The 22,468-nt window shown below is 38.1% G+C and overlaps 1 protein-coding gene across 1 annotated transcript; it reads left to right on the top strand.

Moving 5' to 3' along the window:
- Window positions 1-692: 692 nt before the first annotated feature.
- LOC109149050 (uncharacterized mitochondrial protein AtMg00810-like) lies at window positions 693-13,745 on the top strand. Its single transcript, XM_019296673.1, has 2 exons — window positions 693-1,254; window positions 13,675-13,745. Exons 1-2 carry the CDS (start codon window positions 693-695, stop codon window positions 13,743-13,745), a joined length of 633 nt encoding a protein of 210 aa, XP_019152218.1.
- Window positions 13,746-22,468: the final 8,723 nt, after the last annotated feature.

Below are 22,468 nucleotides of genomic sequence, written 5' to 3'. Positions count from 1 at the left end.
TTGAGTTTAATTCCTTGCTCCAGAATCACACTTGGCGTCTGGTTAGTCGTACACCTGGCATGAATGTTGTGGGGTGCAAATGGGTGTTCAGAACGAAGCGCAAGGCCGATGGCACGATTGAGTGGCACAAGGCTCGATTGGTCGCAAAGGGTTTCAATCAAGTCGCTGGGCAAAACTTTTTTGAGACTTTCAGTCCTGTTGTCAAACCCACCACCGTGCGACTTCTTCTCTCTTTAGCCGTTTCTCGCGGTTGGGTCATTCGGCAGTTGGATGTTCACAACGCCTTCCTCAATGGTAATCTTGCAGAGACAGTTTACATGAGACAGTTGCCCGGTTATGAAGACCAGTCACGGCCGGATGATGTGTGTTTGTTACAGAGGTCACTCTATGGTCTTAAGTAGGCTCCTCGAGCGTGGTTCAATAGGTTGCATGCTTTCTTGGTGTCGGTTGGTTTTTCACCCTCCAAGACTGATGTTTCTTTATTCATCTATACTCGTGCCTCTATTTGTTTATATTTGCTTGTCTATGTTGATGATATCCTTGTTATGGGGTCTGATGCTTCGTGTGTTACTCGGCTTCTTACTGACTTAGCCTCAGAGTTTAAGATTCGTGACATGGGTGCTCCATCTTTTTTTCTTGGCATTGAGACGGTCTCCAAGGATGGTGGTTTGTTTCTTTCTTAGCAGTGATACATGCGAGATATTTTGAGCCGTGCAGGTATGGTGGACTGTAAACCGTTGGCTACTCCGTTTCCAGTGTCCCGACCTTCTTCTGATTCTGTGGTTCCCTATGCGGATCCCACGCAGTATCGCAGTCTTGCTGGGGCTCTACAGTATCTTACTGTTACTCGTCCGGATCTCTCTTTTGCCGTGAATCGGGTCTGTCAGCATATGCACTCTCCAACCACTGAGCATTGGGCTATGCTCAAGCGTGTTCTGCGGTATGTAAAAGGAACTCTGCACTTTGGTCTTTTTATTCGTCCTTCCTCCTCTGTTGCGGTTCATGCCTTTTCGGATTCGGACTGGGCTGGTGATCCAGCTGACAGGAAGTCTACAAGTGGTTTTGCGGTTTTTCTTGGTGGCAATCTGATTTCCTGGTCTTGTCAGAAGCAACGCACGGTTGCTCGTTCGACTACAGAGGCTGAATACAAGGCTCTGGCTGATGTGTCTGCGGAGGTCACCTGGTTGGTTTCTCTGTTGCACGAGCTTGGAGTGTCATTGGCTGCTCCTCCCACTCTCTGGTGTGATAATTTGGGTGCGACTTATCTCTGTTCCAACCCGGTGTTCCATGCTCGTACGAAGCATGTGGAAATTGATTACCACTTTGTTCGTGACAAAGTGGCGAAGAAGGAGTTGCAGGTTAGCTTCATTTCCACAAAGGATCAGCTCGCTGATGTGTTCACTAAAGCTCTCCCTGGTCCGCGTTTCTCTACCCTATGTGGCAAGCTCAATGTTGTTGCTAGTCCACCTTGTGCTTGAGGGGGGGAGTATTAGGACTCTATCATCATTAGTATTCGTTACCTATTATTATTAGTAATATAATTAGTATTCGTTACCTATTATTATTAGTATATTCGTCTTGTAATAGGTTTACTATTCACTACTATATATACTCCTGTACAGACTCATTATTATTCATTCAGATATATCGTATCCTCATCCACACAAGTTTTTGCCTTAATTCTATTGACAATATTTTAAAAGGTAATTTTCTCTTATAGATTTACATCCTGATATTTATTTTTAGACAATAACACATTATATTTACAATCTTTTTTATTTTTTTTGTTATTAATTGACCAACATTATACTAAGTTAAAATTTTTTATATAATTACCAAATACAATAAAAATAACCAATTGTGTAATTTTATGTCAAATAGCTTGTGATTTGATAGTATTATTATTGCATTCCATATAGAACATGTCAGGTTCAAGTACCATCCCAGAACAGGAGATGATTGGAGCATACATTCAGTTATACAAAATTTCGCGATTAAAATAATTATCTACCACTTTTTAATTTTTAAATATATAATAAACAAGGAATAACAACTATTAGTTTTTTAGTTATTAAAAAGTAATTAGGAGAATGAATTATATTCAATAATTTTTACTCTTATGAGTTTTCTATCAAAGAAAGAAATAAGTAATATTAAAAAAAATTCTATTTAGTTTTTGGTTCCAAATATGGAAGCAACTTTAAGGGGAATATATTTAAAATATTAGCTGGCAACGGTTTTTTATGCAGTTGTTAAATTTGTGTAATCTAATATGAAAAATTCGATGTACATTTTTTTTTCTTTGGTGTTTAAAAATTCATTGTACATTAGAATTGAATTACTAAACCTGAGGTGTGATTGAGTGGAAGGAATTCATCTATCCTTAATAAACTTCATCCATGATCTTGTATCAAGATCGTATTTTGTGGTTTATTCAACTTTATTCTTTGGCTATTATAACACTATTATTACTATAAAAGTTTTATACAATAGTAATAACATGTAATATAATTAGGGTAAGATAATAATAATTATAAGAAAATTACTATTTTCATTAAACTAGTATATTTGCACGTGCGATGCATGGAATAGATTTGTTGTAATATATTAAGAATATTTGGATCAAAGATATATATAGTTTAGATTGATATATAATTATTTAAATTAGAACATCAAATATTATCATTGAAGATTGAAGATGTGCTTTGAATCATTTATGTGCTTTGATTTTATCATTGCTTGAATTTGAGTAAATAATTGCTCAAATTAATACCCAGTGTGTAGATGTACGCATGCAGTGTTGTAACTTTGAAGATTTTATTAATCATTGTTTAGTATTTTTTTTTTAAATTAGGCAAATGTGCTCGTTATAGGAATGAATTGCTATCTTAATTCATTTGTATGGAATGATAGTAGCAACACAATCTTGTCTATCATCGTCTAGAGCTAACACCTTCAGTCCATCAGGAGGATGACTCGAGTGAAAATATATAATGGTAGAATATTAGTCAATTAGCGATCCTTTTATAGTTTAAGTCAATTAGAAATACCAAATTTATTTTCAACCAATTATTCTTTTTTTTATTTTTAGTAAATTAGTCCATTAGAATATCATATCCAATGATATTTTTACCTAATTTTCGTTTCATTTGTAATTGATGATGTATAATATTAGTATTGAAATATTTCCGTATTGTTTTAAATATGCATTTACTATTTATGATATAGAATATTATTATTGAAATATTTTTGTCCAATAATTTTAGTTTCTGCTTCATTTTTATATAAATTACATAATTACATAATACCATATAAGGAATACACGTTAATTAAAAAAAAAAAAGGTAAACGTTAATACCTAATTCATTAATTAGTCTACATTCATAATTGTCCGTGTAATATAATGTTAATTAATTTTTGGTTATATATATATATATATATATATATATATATATATATATATATATATATATATATATATATATATATATATATATATATATATATATATTACAAAATACCATATATGGAATACACGTTAACTCAAAAAAGGTAAATTTTAATACCTAATTCATTAATTAGTCCATATACATAATATTTCGTGTAATGTTAATTAATTTTTGGTTATATATTACAAAATACAATATAAGGAATACACGTTAGTTCAAAAAAGGTAAATTTTAATACCTAATTCATTGATTAGTCAATATTCATAATATTCTGTGTAATGTTATTTAATAATTGATTATATATAAATTACATAATAAAATATAAAAAATACACGTTAATTCAAAAAATATAAACTTTAATACCTATTTCATTAATTAGTCTATATACATGAAAATTGTTTCTTATTTAAAACAATGTGTGAAAATTGTTTAATAGTCCGCCGTCAAAGTATCCAAAATTAAAACAATGGAGATGAGAAGTTAGGTTACACTTTAAGAAAAAATATATAATAATTATAAAATATTATAATAATTAAAAAAGTAATTTTGATGGATTAATTAAATTTTAACTATATTTTAAATTAATTTTGTGCACCATAATGAGTATTGTAATACGTGAGTATTGTTTGTTCGAAGCGATCAATTAGGAGCTGTTGCCATCAGGCGCACTGGAGTGCATGGATGACTCTTTTTAGTATCTGTTTGGGGTTCCCCCCCCCCCCCCCCCCCTCTCTCTTATAAAAAAAAATACGTGAGTATTGTTTGTTACGTAGTATTATCTTTGAATATAGAAAGACAATAAAGGATTAGATTTATTCTGATTTAAATATATATATATATATATATATATATATATATATATATATATATCTATATATCTATTTCCTTCATTAATTATTTCATAGTCTACCATAATTAAATAATTTGATCAATATAATTATTTTGGTCGGGAAAATGATAGAATGAAAATTTTACTTTTAATCATATATTGTTGTGGGAGATTATGCCCGTTGGCCATTTAGCTCCTAACCGATGAATACAGTTGCAAGCGGCACAAAATAAGAAAAGTAGAAGAAAAGTAGAGACAAGATAAGAGACAAGGAAGTTTTATTAATCTTGCATCCAAAACTACATCTATACAAGAAGGTATTAACACATATATATAATGTACAATTGTAACGGAAACCATAAGTGTGGTCATAAACCTCCGACCGTTACAAGTGTTATAAACACTATAATAATGTCCACTTAATATTATTTACAACACTCCCCCTTGGACATTATTTGGCCACGACCTTGCCTCGTTAAAACCTTGCTAGGAAAACCTGGTGGGAAAAACCTAGACAAGAAAAGAGTACAATAAAAAATATATTCATGCCTCATTAAAAACTTCACTAGGAAAACCACGTGGGAAAAACCTAGTTGAAGAAAAGAGTACATGATATATGTAAAAACATATATTATATTTGGTCGCCTCACTAAAAACCTTAACTTAAGAAAACCCTGTGGGAAAAACTTAGTTAAGGGAAAAAGAGTACAACCATAAGCCTTCAGGGCGCAAACTGCATAATCTTCAGGATTTTAGGGTTTGTCCATTTAACCAATTATTTTGCAACTTTTCCTCATTGTCATTACTATATCATACTCATGCCTCGTTAAAAACCACACTAGAAAACCCAATGGGAGAAAACTAGTGAGGAAAAGAGTACATGATATTCATGTATTTATGCTTTGCAAATAGTGCGCAATTGTTAGTCTTTTATGACTTAATTTTTAGGATTTTACGTTCAATCTTCCGGATTGATTCAAGTAAATGTACTTCCCGTTGTGTTGTAAATAGTGCGCAACTGTTAGTCTTTTATGACTTAATCTTCAGGATTTTACGTCCAATCTTCCGAATTGATTCGAGTAAATATACTTCCCGTCTCCACCTGAAGATAACAATCTTCAAGTTCTACTTATATTTCAAAATTTGAAGAGATGGATTTGGACAAATCTTCTGGATTGTCTCTAGAGTAGTGTACAATAATCTTATGGCTCTTCTAGAGCTCATATAACATTTGTGCAACACAAGTGTTATTGTCCTCATTTTGATCATTTAGGGAAATTCACTGTATAACCAGTTTGGACTTGGCATTACGGGGATCAAACAAAATAGCCAGTACCCAAGTAGCCTATTAAAACCGTATCACAGTTTCTTACATAAATATCATGTCTTTGTATCTTGAAGATACCAGAGGATATGTTAATCATTATTCAAGTACTTCATTGTACGAGGAGCACTAGATTTTGCTAGCAACTTCATCGCAAATATCATGCATGTTGCGATTGTGGAACTTCTGGTTCTAAAATGGTGCTCCAACGATAATGAAGTAAGGGACTTCGAGTCCAAATGGTTCCTTATCAGCTTCAAGAGATTATTAGGCAACCTTTAGTTTGATAAAAACATGACACTTATGCATATAGACATGTGAAAAGCATTTTTAGATGTAGGCTGACTGGTGTATAAGAATTCTTCAAGGAAAAACTCGATCTTCAAGTCGAGATAATACTTATAGCTTTCACAAGCTTTTTATTTCAAAAAAATCGATCTCAGTCTTTAAACATGAACTGACATCATCAAGCTCTTTATATATTTCATTGATGTTTACACCATCAATATTGACTGAGATAATAAATAAGTCCATTATCAACTCTTTATTGAGCACATAATGGTACATATTATTCCTTCTACATGAGAATAATAACCCCATTCACAACTCTTTAAAGAGTAAATAATGGCACTTAATAATACTAAATAAATCCTCATTCGGTAATTATAAATCCATCAGGGATTTCTCATAGATATTTTGTAGGTATAGATTTGCTAACTTGTCATTGGAGCAAATCTTCTGGACAAATATTTTATCACTCTTCTAGAGTTCATGTGGATCAAGGTATTTTATATCATAAAAAACTATATACGTTTTTATTTGTCCGGAGTATGATGACTTCATGTCAAAAGCATCAATATGTATATTTGTACCTTGATTCGCTATTCCTTATTTCATCTCATAACTTAACAGTCGTTATGACAAAGCGAGAAAGTAATAACGAGATGATAATATACAAAATATATCTATAAAAACAAGTATTATCCCTTAGGCTTTAAGATGCTTAAAGCTTAAAGCCTTAAATTGATTTATAATATATCAATCCAAGTCATGGTGTTTAACATAATGCCAATATTCAAATGACTTCTCGAAAGATGTATTTTATACCTTAAGGATATTAATGGATATTATTTAACATCATTTCCTTTTCTTTCTAGGAGAATCACCAAATCACTCTTTACAAATTACAAAAATAAGATGTGAATTTGGGAATTTTATGTCTCAAAGAAAAGGTATTCAAAAAAATGACGTTTTGAAGCAGCGGACTTCTGGTCCTGAAGTATCCTTTTAGGTAAGAATGGTCATTATCTACTTCGGGAGATTATTTGGACATAAACTAAATAGTATGTAAAATTCCTTTTAAGGAAATGCTCGATCTACAGGTCGATGTAATACTTGATTCTCCATCTCCAATAAGCCAATTAATAAGTACCTACTGGTACATATTCATTTCTATAATTTCCTATTTTAAGAGGAAATTACTCAATCAATTGCTTCACTATTTTAAGTTTGAGTAAAGCAATTGTACTTCAACAACAAACGTGTTGTGATATTTATTTTCTTTCATTTTTGAGAATTATAAATCCATCAAGGATTTTCATATAAACATTAGTGTCTAATGACCCATAATTTCTAGGTCATGACTTTAATAAGCTGCATATCTAGAATTATTCTGCCAATCATGTAGCGGAACTTTTAATAATATTTATCATGGGAGAGTATACTTGATTATGGGTTTCTACGTGAACCCTTAGGCTACAGACTCGCTTTATATCTCACCACCTTGTCATTCTTGTTTTTCCTTTATACAAACATCATTTGTAACCTACAGGGTTAATACTTCAATGGTGTATAAAAGGAATATATTAGCGAGTTGAGCAATATATGCCTTTAATTGCTCTTTTTATACGTTAATCAATCTACGCGCTTCTGGCACCTAGCTCTGGATCCAGATTGTCATATAATATGAGCAATTTTGAAGGCAACTGTGTTGTCGACAACTTATAATATTTTCAAGAATTTGTCCCATATATATCTAAAAGTAATTTTCAAAGTTAACCAGATTATAGTCATTTCCCAAGGATATTTATATCTGGTTGTTCCGCAACCCAGTATTATGAATATTTGGTGCACCTTATAAATTTCTGGGTTTTCTCGTCTTCTGGACGATTGTTATAAAGATATAACTTTTTAAAGATTTTCAAGAGCTCTAAGATTTTCAAGAGTGACATCAATTCTTTATTTTTCTATTACAGTGAATCTCCTGCACTTCTGGCTTCAAGGAGTATCGATAGATATTTATGGTCCAAATTTTGGGGAATGTATATGGGACCTAGTCACTCTTTTTATGAAAAAGATTATTTGGCAGATATGTTTGATTTCTTTATGAACTTCCAGTTCAGTCTAATTGGTACGTGGATTTAATTTTTGAAGATCATTTCATGAAATTTCTCGGCATTCCATTTCAAATTTGATCATATCTCCCCCTAATGCCGTGAACCGATCTTCATGCAGTCAGCATATCAATCGCGTCTCTCTCAGGGGCTTTAAATATTGGAGACAATAGATGGAGGTTTAGATGGATACACTATGGTGGTTATGTAATAGATTGGACTGCATTCATAAGAATAGAAACGCAGATTTGGGAAATGTTTTTTGAAAACCACGTATTAGATGTAAGGGGGAATAAGGATATGCAGTGTGCCGAAAATTTTTTAGCATAAATATTGTATCCGACCAAGTATCCGGCACATTGAAATGTTTGAAAAAATAATGGTTTAGTAATAACCCATAACTTTATTAATTAGCTAAACCATTTGGGTATGAGCATAAGGTACTTGATACTCCGCCTTAATGCTTAATGTCACAATAATCGTCGAAAAATGGACGAAGTTCATAGGATAATCCATAAAATAGGCATTATCCATAAGGTACTTGATCATATCCATCTTTTTAGATCATAAAGAACGAGTAACATATGTTTACTCATCAGATGAGGATATTTGATCAAAGTAGGATATTTGATTGGATGAAGGCATTTCAATTTATAAAAAATTGATGGAGTGAAAGTGAAGCTCTACCGGAACCCACAAAGGAAACCTTATCAATAATTGCTCACTGAAAAGATGTTGAATGAAAAAGTAGGTCATCAATATTACCAACAAGAGCGTTTGCTTCAGGGAAGGCAACTTGGTTGGATTCAACATTGTGATGTTCATTTATGTTTCAACAAAATGCTTCGGGGTGTGGCACGCACGTGATCAGTGCCTTTTTCACCATCAATTGAAGCATATTTGCTGCTGGGCCAGAATGATGATCATATGAATGTGGTTGTCGAGATGGATCACTTCACTGTTTATTTTGGTTTCGAGAGTTATTGTTGCCACCTTTGCCTTGATTCATAGCGTGACTTCTTCCTCAGCACCTCTTGGCGTTGCATGACTGAGCAACATTGTGTGCTTCGGGCACTAGTGCAGAGTTAAATTGGGTAATAACCATTGACTTTAAAATCTTGAAAACACAAGTTAAGGAAGTCAAATTGTGTCAGAGGAAGGGCTAGGGATATTTGCTAGTTAAAACTATCCTCCAGGGATTTCAATAAGGCATAGCGGTCCTTTTTCAGAAAGGTATTCATTTTTCAGATGGTGGCGAGGGAAAAAAAATGAAAAATAGGGCTTTTAGCTTTCAAGACCTCATCGCCCGTAGGCTTCTGAGTAATTGCTCCCATTGAAACCAAGCTCGGTGAATTCACACATGGTGATAACAGCCAAGATCCAGATTTTTCAAAAAAAATCTATATATACTAAGACTGGCTAAAAACGAAGGTCCACCTCTAAAGAATAATTTGCATAATAATAAAACTATATATTATGCTAATAAGACAGAATATGCATATGAACTCATCATATTATTCAAAATAAATTGCACAAAATGTCAATTTAATATATAAGCATATTCAACAATAAAAATTCATATAATAGGCCCAAAACAATTTATACATTGATATGTATATCATAAAAGATTAAATAATCATAAGCCCAAATATAATAACCAATTAAAGGGAAGCAAAAAACTTTTTAATCATTGTTAGAAGAAATAAGTTTAGATTTTAGCCTAAAAATCCATTACCCATTTTATAAAATTCGGATTTGGGCCTAAAAAAACAAGCCCGAATTAAGCTTTTTAGGGAAAACAAAGGTGAAAAACCCTTATTCTCTGCAAATCAGACCAGACGGCACGGCAAAAAAAAAGATCGCAGAGCCAGAGACGCCGCCACCGCCCTCAGCTGGAACTCTACGCCGCGGCCCTCTGTCGGAGGCGCGGCACTCCGACAGAGGGCCGCGGCGTAGAGTTCCAGCTGAGGGCGGTAGCGGCGTCTCTGGCTCTGCGATCGTTTTTTTTGCCGTGCCGTCTGGTCTGATAGAGAATAAGGGTTTTTCACCTGAGTGCGATTCTATATATATATATATATACATATATATTACAAAATACCATATAAGGAATACACGTTAATTCAAAAAATATAAATTTTAATACCTAATTCATTAATTAGTCAATATTCACAATACTTCGTGTAGTGTTATTTAATTTTTGATTATATATAAATTACATAATACCATATAAGGAATACACGTTAATTCAAAAAATAAAAACTTTAATACCTATTTCATTAATTAGTCTATATACATGAAAATTGTTTCTTATTTAAAACAATGTGTGAAAATTGTTTAATAGTCAGCCGTCAAAGTATCCAAAATTAAAACAATGGAGATGAGAAGTCAGGTTACACTTAAAGAAAAAATATATAATAATTATAAAATATTATAATTGTTGGGGAAAATTGTAACACCAACACGCGATTTGGAAGCCTTTTAAGAAGCATGAACACTATTGGTGTATGGCTGAAAGGAAATTTGTGCCGTGTTACAATAACACTACCTTAAAAGCGTTATTTGCCCAGTAACAGTGCAGTTACAACCCTGGCACGCTTTCGACAGGTTAACAGACCTACTACGGATAGCTTGCACTAGCAATCACGTAGACGAACCTCACTATTGCTTAGACGAAGGGAGGGAGAAGGAGAATAGAATAAATGACTCGAATTTAATGTGTGTTCTAAAACGATGTTGGGAGCTGCTATTTATAGTAAGCAACCCCCTTCATCCCTTCCACAAAAATGGAAAGGACGTGCATCGTCCACAAACGAGCGCCAAATGCGCTGTGCATGTGAAGAGCGCAACATGCGTTGTTCACCCTGCAATTCTAGCCACAAATTAAAAATATTCTCTATCATGCTTCATCTTTTAATTTTCCAACAATCCCCCACAAATTTAAAGAGGAAAGTAAAAGAATAATATCTGAGCAATACAAATGAGTTGATCTTAATGTCAGTGTTTGAGAACTTGAACTGACACGTAGTGACACTGAGTAATTTTCTTCCCGGGAGTGATGTGAATCTTGAACTCACCGGTTAGATAAATTTTGAACTCGAGTGCACACACCAACTCAAAAAGCAAGTCCTACAAAAGTCAAACTCTTTGACTTCTTATGAACACCCTTAGTATTAAAGAATGTTACGTCTGTCTCAAATATAGACTTCTTCCCTGTCAAAGTCTATCAGAACATAGACTTTTATCTCTGACAAGTCTTACCGCGTTACAGATTTTTTTTTATGTCTTATCAAGTCTATCTCAGTATAGACTTTTAACTCTATCAAGTCTATCTTAGTATAGACTACCATTAAAGGCTTATAGAGTAGTTAAAGACATAAATCAGTTGAAAGTCTTTTCTTTCTATCATAGACACTGTTATTGGCAACGCAAATGATAGTTTGTGAATCACAATGTGGTGAAGGTGTTGGACACCCCCACAATTACACGGTTATCACCATGTTTATTAGCCACTCAGCTTCTTGGGATAACCCCATTATCTTTCATAAGAGGCGGTTAGCCCTTTTCCACTCAGGTTAGGGATCTCTTTAGGTCTATCTCAACATAGACCATCCCAATTGAGTATAAGGCACCAAGAGCACTTTGTACTCATGTCATTATGCGGTGAATTCATTAGGTTTGTCTCAACAAAACCACCATTTTCTCAAAGAGTTATGAATTCATTAAGATCTGTAGCTCAACCTCACAAGTACACACACTATCGGAATGACCAACTAGTGTACTATTTTGTAACTCTTTTCATGGCTTCGTTTGACCACAAAAGTGGGATCCACCACAAATTCATTGCCACTTGGACTTTAAGTCCTTCCAATGAGTCATCGACTAATCCTCATAATTAGCCCTCAAGTAAGTTGATTCTCTTGATCAAACTTACATGCACTTTGACGAGTACTTCTTTTACTCGTAAATAATCCCTTGAGATTTTCATGTTTAACATGAAACATCCTCTTTCATCATTATTCTCAATACCACAGAGAAACTTTTGATGAAAATATAAGGAGTTTATTACCCCCACAATGCAACACTTACAAATATTTTTGTCAAATGTATTTGATCTCTTACCCAGACTGATATTTGGTGTCCATCATTAGCTCCTTTGTAGACTGAGTTTTGCCGACTTGCTTTGTGGAGCATTATAGAATCTTCGCACTCTAACTGATACATGCTCAACAGTTGAGTGTATTTCAACAAACTTGGTTATCTCAATTGATCACAATTACTCTTTAACTAGGAATTATAGGTATTTCAATATGACTCAACCAAGAGTTTAAATAATATATATACAAATGCTCATTGTTAGTAAACCATAGAAATAATGTTGTCCACATGCTACATCAAGTTGAACAACATAATCACCAATTTCACATCATATTCTTATAAAAAATTAATCTCATACACAAGGAATATGTTCGAGCTCATATTTATTCGAGACAAAGAGCACGAAATCAAAGGCTTCAACAACGAAAGACCACCTTAGGTTATCAACCATGTTGACAAGACAGTAACCTTTATGAAGATTCATCAAGACACTCATTCTTTCCAATAACGAGAAGAATGTCTCTACTGTCTGAGTTGACTAACCTTCATAGGGATAAAAAGGACCTCAATATGTGGGACACACATACCCAGGAGCATTAAATGGAGCTGTACTATCATTTAGAAGCTAAAAGACAAAAACTCTAAGGGTGTCCATGTCTCTAACGGCTACATGGTACAAACCGCATTAATGGAGCACTTAATGCAGCAAGCTCCCCAGTCCTTACCCACTGGATAATAGGTTTGAAATTTCATCTCCCTCCAACGGATGAAAATTTCCACACCTATAAATACCCACCTTCATCAACTTAGAAGGTGCTGGTTCTTTTCACTCGATCAATACTCTCAAGCAAAAGCTCTTATACAAGCTCACCTTCTTACCATGTGAACCAGTTTTCAAGGCATGAAGATTTTTTGACGAAGTTCATCAATCTTCATCTTCCACCTTGAAGAAGTCTTGCAACTTGTACGAAGAAATCATCCATCATCCAGTCAAGACTTCACCGTGTTGGAGAAACCATAAATTATTTTCTACCAACCTCAACTCTGAAGAAGACGTTGATAGAGGCGGAGTAAACTCGCGGAGTTGAAAAACCTACAGGAAGCTGTCCGGCTTAGTGATCAAGGAAGCTTTCGTGTATTCTTGTACTAACGAGTGATAGTACAAACCTTCCGTAAGTTGTGGAAGAAGAGTGGAGTAGGCAAAGTTGGCCGAACCACTATAAAAACTCTCGTCTCTTTATCTTTTAATTTCATGCTTTACATTCTAGCATTGCATTATCATTCGTCCAAACCGAAAGTTATCTTAAAACTTCAAACTGTGCAAAGCAACTAAAATCAACTTAATTTATCCGCTGCGCTACAACCCCGAAAGGTTGTTATCTGCCAAAAATCGAGAAGAGTCTATTCACCCCCCCCCCCCTCTAGACTCTCGTTCTAACCCTACCGGGACTAACAAGTGGTATCAGAGCCAACACCTTGATCGGTAAAGGCTTTGCATTTACTGCTTGGTAGATCCCTTGTCAAAAGGTTTCTGAAAAGTTGCATATTTTCAGCTTTGCACATTTTTCGTAAAAATGGAAAAAGATCATGATAACCGTTCGAGGAAGCTTGCCTTTAACCTCTCCAAGTTTGATGACTGGAAAGTTAGGATGTAGGCTCTTCTCTTAGCAATACATGACAAAATGTGGGATGTAAAAAACCACAGGAATAATCATCATCATGATGGCGAATACACAAGCTGCAGCACAAGGAACAGGTGCTGAGGAGATGATACCAAAGCCGAAGTATCAACTCACCACGGAGGAAAGAACAAGAGCGAACTTGGATAATGTAGCACGAAATATTCTCTACAATTCTCTCGACGACTCCTTGTTCCCCAGAGTCCGAAAATGCAAAAATGCTCTGGAAATCTGGAATGTTCTGATGAACCTGGGTGAAGGAGACGAACAGGAGAAGGACAACAAATTGACAGTGCCCATGAAGAAGTTTGAGGACTTCAAGATGTTGCCGAATGAAGCTGTCACAGATATGGAACTGAGGTTCACTAGGCTCATGAATGATCTGTCTGACCTCGGGAAGGAATTATCCAAAAAGGAAAAGAACCTGAAGATCCTTCGTGGCCTACCGAAATCTTGGGAGATGAAGGTCACAGCAATGAGAGATCACCGAGACATGAAAACCACAAGCACAACCAAAATCTTTATTGATCTTAAGGCTTACGAGTTTGAGCATGAACCAAATGATGCTGAAGAACCTGAAACGAGAAATATAGCTCTTGCGGCCAACCAGCAAGCGTCAACATCGGTATGCCCGAGATGCGGCAAGGATCATCCTAAGACCACTTGTGGAGGATCACCTATAGTTTGCTTCCGGTGTGGAAAGCCAGGTCATAGAGCCGCTTTTTGTCGTTCCCCGAAGACGGAAGGATCCCATGGTACGAACCCGAGCCAGCCACCTAAGGGTCCGAGCTACCAGGCACCAAATCAAGCTACGGGACGTGGCTACCCACCGAGAGGAGGTCCACACAGAAATGGGAATCAAGGAAGAGGCAAAACACAACAAGGACGTGTCGGAGAAGCTGGACCAGGGAGGATCATGGTCATAGGACAGACTCAGGCTGGAGATCTCAAGCTCGAGAAAGGTAACACTCTAACTTGGTATGAGTGCGTTACTTTTGCTTGGATGCTTAAATAGATGTGCATGTTTGAGAAACTATTATAAGTTGTTGCAAGGTGCTAAAAGATGTGTTAATCTATGATTTTTGGAAAGTTAAAAGTTAATTGAGTAGCTTTAGAGTAAAGCTTAGATTTGAATGCCACGAATTTGAAAACACGAGAATTAGAAGAATGAGAGGAGATATGAGTAAGGATGAAAAATCGTTAGGGAACGGTTAGAGTCATATTAAAAGAAGTAATTTTGGAAGTGCCGTTCTACCCAAGTAAAGTAAGAGTAGAAAGATTCCACCTTCGTTAAGGAAGAATTAGACGAGGATTCGTGTAACACCCCGTGTTACAGCCTCCAATCCCGGATTAATTATTTAATTAATTCTGTTAATAATAATAATTAAAAAAGGATTTAAATTGGTTAGGATTCCCTTTAATTAATTAATGTGGTCCACCAGGGATTGTGGACCATTGCCTAAACTAGAGTCTTAGGCCTATTAGGAATAAAGAGAGTAAACCTTATACTAGTCAGATTCTAATTAGGAATCCCAGACCTGTATATCTATTAGGAATAAAGAAAGTAGGCCTTTATTATTCAGATTATGATTAGGATTCCTGATTCTGTAAATAGAGGATTAGAAAGCAATCAGAACCCTTACCACCCATAGTTATATTACACAAAAATATTCCCGGGAGATTCCCCACCACCAAGCCTAGGGAGATCAATCGGATGGGAAATCTTAGAGAAGAACCTTAATAGCCAAGGGATGATTAACTAAGGCTAAGAGTTAACCTATGTTTCAACAAAACCTATTTTCTTCGCTATAATCTCCTTCCTTGACCTCCCTCTTTATTCTTGCGTATTGATGAATTCTTCCATGTTAATTGTGATATGTTCTTGATGATTGATAGGATGATTTATGTGCATTCTTGATAATCTTGATGATCTTGATGCTGAAAAGAAGTTTTTGATTTTGATGTGATGATTCTTGACGAATAATCTTAATATTTCTTGGTGTTAAGCATAAAATATGATTTTGATGATTTGGGGGGGGGGGGGGGATTAGAGCCCTAGGTTGGATTGGGAATTTGTGTTGGGATGTTCTTGATATATATTTGGCTGGGAATTTGCATGTTCGGGTGTTGTTTATGTTTAGAAGTCATAATAGGATGAGTTCTACGTGATTCTTGCTTTTGATCCGTTAATTGCATACGTGGTGTCGCTAATTGCATTTAAAAGAGTCTAAGCATGGTTTCGGGTTCCACGAAGGTTCCCGGGACGAATATATGATAAAAGAGTCAGTTGGGGGTAGGGGAACCCGCCACCTACCCGCTGCCCGAAGAACACCGCCCGGCAGCGGGCAGCCACCGGGCAGTCGCCTGCCCGCCGGTGACCCGCTGCCCGGAACAGTGTTCTCCGGCGGGTGGCCCTCCACCCACCGGCTACCCGCTGGTCCGTACCCCACCCCGGGTGTTTGGCTTCCTCGTTTGATGTTCCCCGCTCCCCCATGGTGTCCCAACGGACCCCGGTTGTCGTGCTTGAGTCTAGTTTGATATTTCGGGTACCATTCGTAGGTTAAATATGTCTTAGGAACTGCATGCTAGTTGAATTGGTAACCCGTTGACCTAGGTGGAAGTCGTATGAACCCTTAGGACTATTCTTAGTATGTGAATGATCACACGTAAGTTTATTTATATGTCTTTCCCCTCCCAATATGCTACTACGTGCTCCTATGTGTTATGTGTTGCATGATCCCCCATTTTGGTTACAGACCAATTGGGTGATTCCTGGACTAAGGTTCAGAAGTCGGCTGAAGGCCGAATGGATTGTTCCCGGACTAAGGTTCGGAAGTCGGCTGAAGGCCGAATGGATTGTTCCCGGACTAAAGGTTCGGAAGTGGCTGAAGGCCAAGTGGATTGTTCCTGAGCTAAGGCTCAGAAGTTGGCTAAAGGCCGAATTGATTCACTTCTTGGGCTGCGGTCCACATGGGCCTCAGTGCTATGACCCACCGACCTGGACGCGCCAGGTGGTGTGTAGGGCAAATAAGTCGAGGAAGGCTGTAGTCCACCGACCTGAGTAATCAGGCGGTGTGTAGGGCTACGGCTGGCTGCGATCCACCGAGTGATGGGACAGCGGGGTGTAGGGCCGTAGTCTCCGAGGATCTTCGCCCACCGACTGAGTCTAGCTCAGCGGTGTGTTGGGCTTGATCCGCTACGGTCCACCGACTGTACGCATCAACGCTGTGTAGGGTCGTATGTCCCCCCTTGTAAAGGGGATCGCGGTCCACCAACTATGCGCGTCAATGGTTCTCAAAGGGTTGATTGCGATCAACTCCCCTCATACTGCGGTACTGAGGTAGGGTGCTGCAGGGCCGTGTTAATGCTATAAGCATTAACCCTCATGTTCGGGGCATGCGATTGGTCCCGTGGCGCCATCAACGATTATGTGATATGAATGATGATTGAATGAGGTTGTGTTTGAATTGAAAAGTGAACTGTGACCTTAGATGCGTATTCCTTATAATGTTATCTCTACTTTAACTATTTATCATTGATTCATGTGCTTATCCCTACTTGTTGAGTCTATTCCCGGTTTTAAAGCTAGAGTCTCCTAAGTATATATCTTCCTGCTTCACAATGGTTTTCCTATATCTATATCTATATCTATATCTATATCTATATATATACCTATATTGTATTTCAACGCGTTGGAGTGGGTTACCAGCATCTCTCGCTGAACAGATATATTTGGCTTTCAGGCACAGATGAGTAGATCCCAGAGCGCGCTAGAGATCCGAGGCGTAGAGTAGCTAGTTCCCTTTCGGCCTGCGTGCCATGATTATGTATTGACGTTATTTGAGGATTTTAGTTAGTTAGCCTGTGCACCTGAGTTCTCTAGCTCAGGTGTGGCATAGCACCCCATACTCTTCTGCTTGATTTTGGGATTTAATGAGGAACTACCTTTATTATAATTTTTAAAAGTTTCAAAATTTCGGGGTGTTACAGTTGGTATCAGAGCCTAAGTTTGACCCTAGGATAAGACTCTTAAGACTGGACTTTAGGACATTAGGCTTGAACTCTAGGTATTTAGGAATATAGGATTCAGGAATCTTAGGACGCGCGGTAAGATTGTGAGCCTACCTATCATCACATAACTTTCCCTCACTCTATCCTGCATTTAGCTTAAAGAGCTCCCCCCTACGCTTACCACACCAAGGTAAGGGTGCATCACACTAACTCATCATTACAATAAATATTGGCCCTGAAAACCAGCAGCATGGCGCCAACAAGAAATCAGTCGAGGACTCCCGAACCCTCCGCTCACAAATCTCTAGTTCAGAATCTACAAACTAGCTCAGGTCACCCAGGCACTAAGCGATGCAATCCTCCGCAATAACAACCGACCACCACCACCACCAAACAGAAACTCAGATGTCGCTCAGCAAGTTTCGAACCATCGCTCACGCACCTTCTCAGGGGAAGAGGACCCCACACTCCTCGAAGAATGGATCCGAACCTTCAACAAAATCCTCGGGTTAGTGGAATTCCCAAAGGAACGCTGCGTAGAGACAGCCTCAGTTTACTTCAGGCACGAGGCTGACCTTTGTTAAACCCACGAAGGACCCACTGATGGGCAACAACCGGAGGTTCAACTGGGAATGCCTAGAAGCACGGCGACAAGAACGATTCCACCCTGCACACGTAAGGGCAGCCATGTACGTGGAATTTCTCCCCGTAAAAGCAAAGAATGGCCACCGTCAGGGGATACCACAAACAAATTCCTCCAGTCGGCTCGTTTCGCACCCGAATTAGTTCCTACAGAGACAACCAAGATAGAGAAGTCTATGACAGACCACAACTACGAAACCCAGAAGGCCCTAATCGTAAGCAAACCCCGAACCCCTAACAAAACCTATACCAGTGCTGCCGAACCCAACTTCTATAACGAGAAATTCAGGAACAAACCCAAAGGGAGGAGTAACAGAAATGGGGGACCACCTGTAAAAGAGGACGGGAAATGCAAATTAAATGCAAGGAAGTGAAGTAGCACATAAACAACAGCTTTTCTTAATCTTTAGCGCGAATTGTCGAAAAAGACTTGACATGACAAGAAGAGTCGACGAACGCGTAGAAAGCATCATACAACTAAAGCTTCCCTGCAATAAAGGTCTTTCCTTGGAACAAGGACCTTGATGGTTTTAAGACACCATAATAAGTACATGTGACACACAAAATCGCCAAAACACCATGCGACGTCGAAGGTAGTTAATCAAATGCATTCCAAGGAAGAGAAAGGCATCACTAAGCATTAGGTCACCAAAGGATTGCACAAGGAACGGGCGACAAGCTGAACCCCAAGAAAAACCAAGAAGGCTTGTCATTAATCAAGTAAGGAAAAGACAAAGTTGGCTTATAACCGACTACCCGGTGAAGGTGACAAGGTTGCTAATTGGAAACCGGACCCGACCTACTGGGTGGAAGGAACATGCGAGAGTCTTGACTCGTCTAGAACTCGTACTTAAGGGTCAACAACATAGTACGATGAGTCATTCTATGTATTCAAGTCCCTTTTATCGTTCACGTGGGCATGGGGCTTATCGAAACTTGAATCTGTGCATTCTTGGGATTTTTCCCGAAGAATTCCCCCTTCCTAGCCACCTTCCCGCGGGTCCCCAACGGGACCTTGATGGGACCCTAACGGGACCCTGACACGAGCTTGGCAGGCGGACGACCGCCCACCTAGCGCCCACTGGTACAATGCAATAATTTCTTAACTCCTCGTTTTATTGATTCATGGCGCACTTGTGTACCTCGGTTGATGAACGCGAGCCTTGTGAAAGGAATCATGGGTTGTCTAAACATGGTGACCTCGATAAAAGACCTTGACCCGCGAAACACCGTCGGAAGAGCGCAACCAATTGCATTACACATGGAATTATAGTTTGACTCTACGATGCAACCGACTAGGGATGATCGGCGAGAAGGATTGTGCAAACCAAGGAGGCGAGTTGGGAACTCGTGCTGAGGACTCACAAAGGCCTTAAAATCAAAACGCTAAGGATGGACCGAGACTCCCTCAAACCATGGATATCGTTCAAGTAAATCAGAGGGGTCCTTACAAGTTGTATGAAATCAAGAATGACGTTGTCCGTGGTGCTAAGGAAAATTTAAAGAGTACATTTGTGCCAAGGCTTCAAGGGTTATTAAGGACCAACAAGGAAATAAGATAACTCGTAAAGTCACCGAGACATTCCGCAACAAGATTAGGTAACCAACTGCACTTCAAGAAGAAGAGGAGCATGCAAAAGCACCTTCATCATTAAAAAGTAACACAGAAGGGCACAACAAACCAACTAGAGTCTTAAGCCTATTAGGAATAAAGAGAGTAAACCTTTTACTAGTCAGATTCTAATTAGGAATACCAGACATGTATATCTATTAGGAATAAAGAAAGTAGGCCTTTATTATTCAAATTATGATTAGGATCCCTGATTCTATAAATAGGGGATTAGAAAGCAATTAGAACCCTTATAGTCTATTCCTGGTTTTAAAGCTAGAGTCTCCTAAGTATATATCTTCCTGCTTCACAATGGTTTTCCTGTATCTATATCTATATATATACCTATATTGTATTTCAACGCGTTGGAGTGGGTTACCAGCATCTCTCGCTGAACAGATATATTTGGCTTTCAGGCACAGATGAGTAGATCCCAGAGCGCGCTAGAGATCCGAGGCGTAGAGTTGCTAGTTCCCTTTCGGCCTGCGTGCCATGATTATGTATTGACGTTATTTGAGGATTTTAGTTAGTTAGCCTGTGCACCTGAGTTCTCTAGCTCAGGTGTGGCATAGCACCCCATACTCTTATGCTTGATTTTGGGATTTAATTAGGAACTACCTTTATTATATAAGTTTTAAAAGTTTCAAAATTTCGGGGTGTTACAATTCGTTCCGAATTTATATTAGTTCGAACAAATCCCGAAAGAGGAATTGGGAAGTCAAAGAATTGACTAAAGGAAGTGAGATGTCTTAAAGTGACGGGCTACACTCAATTTTGACCCGATTTGAAGATTTGACAAAGTCGGAGGACCGATTTTGATTCGGGGTCGAACCGGATCCGACCCGGTTAACCCGACCCAGTGGCGGGTCTAGGCCACGGGCTGGAATGGGACCCGTTCTGTGTGACGGAACGTGGTCACGGACCACATTGTCCGTGACTTGGGGGCCGTGTCAGCTTTGCTGACAGCGGGCCTTGGCGCGGGCTATTGGGAGATCCGCTGCCAAGCCCCACCCCCCTAAACCTTTGTATTGTTTCTCCCAAAGCCGAGAGATCAGATTCACACCATCATCTTCTTCTTCTCTTCTTCGCTGCACACTGCCTCAACCTAACCAAGATTTAAATCGAGAATTAAATCGAGAATTTTATCTGAGTGAGACCGGGAGAATTCAAAAAGGATTTTTGAACAAGTGTTCATCCATATAGCTTTTGTGAAAATTCACTTTCAACCCCAAAGTAATAAAAGATAACATTTCTAGCATATGGTTCATGTTACATGGTGGACCACAAGACATCCAAAATCCCTTATAGAATCATCTTTTAGCTTGGGAAATTACCCCTTTGCCCTCAACCAATCATTTTGAATCATCCTAGGGTTTTGAACCCTATATAAACCACCTCATTTCATCTCATTTTCCTGATCTCATTCTTTGCCTCTTCCTCATATGTTTGTCTGCGAAGAACAAGAAGAGTGACAACAACCTAGTAAGCTTGTTCATCCTTCATTCTAGCCTCTTTTCCCTTCTAGTTTTCTTTAGTCTTTGAGCTTCTAGGCTAAGGATAGAAAGTGTGCTTGGGAAGCGTAGGTGGTGAAGGAGGCTCAAGTTAGGTCAAGAGGAAGAAGAGATCCAAGCAAGAAGATTAGACTACAAGAGGTATAATCCCATGGATTCATCTTTAAATTTGGCCCTGTGAAGCCTAGTTTTGAGGATAAATGAGTAGAAACTATGAGTTTTTGATGTGTTTATGCTTAGAAGTGTTTTGGCATGTGTTTGTGAGTTGCTGAGATTGTTTTGGAGTTGTTTGGATGAGATTTTGCAAGAGAAATGCCATCTGGTGCACAACACAGTATGCACCAGATCAGAGTGGCGGCCCTAGCCGCGGCCCATCAGAAGGGCCGCTGGCTAGAGCCGTGGTGGCACGGGACTAGGGCATGGCCCTAGAGGAGGGCCGTTGCCTAGTCCCGGTGCATCAACGGGGCTCCAGGGGCGGACTATGAAGAGTCCCGCCCCAGGTCCCTGAGTATTGTATGTGAAGGATTTTTGTGCAGTGGCCGGGCCCTTGTGGCTCATCTACGTGTCGTTTTGGACCGAGTGTTACGGGCCCTTGTGGCTCGGCTCTCGGGATCGTCTCGACGCACGTTTTGGCTTTGATGTCGTTGAATTTGGATTAAAAACAAGTATGTTAAGAAGGATTTTGTGAAGAATTGCTACACAGTGAATAATTTGCTAGTTTACTGTGTATGAAGAATTATTTGACTATTGTGATCTGATGATATTTTATTGAGTAAAGAAACATGATCCTTTGAGAATATGATCTATTATGCGAGCATGATTAAATTGTGTTATTTGATCAATGAGAATAGAAGCATACTTGTTGAGTGAAATGTATAGAAATTGCTATTTTGCAAACCGAGCGTAATGATATATCCTTGAATACT

The sequence above is a fragment of the Ipomoea nil genome, unplaced genomic scaffold (genome assembly GCF_001879475.1).
Source record: "Ipomoea nil cultivar Tokyo-kokei standard unplaced genomic scaffold, Asagao_1.1 scaffold2149, whole genome shotgun sequence".
Lineage (NCBI taxonomy): Eukaryota > Viridiplantae > Streptophyta > Magnoliopsida > Solanales > Convolvulaceae > Ipomoea > Ipomoea nil.
This window is presented reverse-complemented; position numbering and strand designations above follow the sequence as displayed.

Excerpts from the sequence above, each read along its gene's own strand:
- LOC109149050 (XM_019296673.1), top strand. The coding sequence starts at position 693 with ATGCGAGATATTTTGAGCCGTGCAGGTATGGTGGACTGTAAACCGTTG. Across the intron at positions 1,255-13,674 it reads TCTCTGGTGTGATAATTTGG|ATCATGATAACCGTTCGAGG; the intron begins GTGCGACTTATC and ends AAATGGAAAAAG.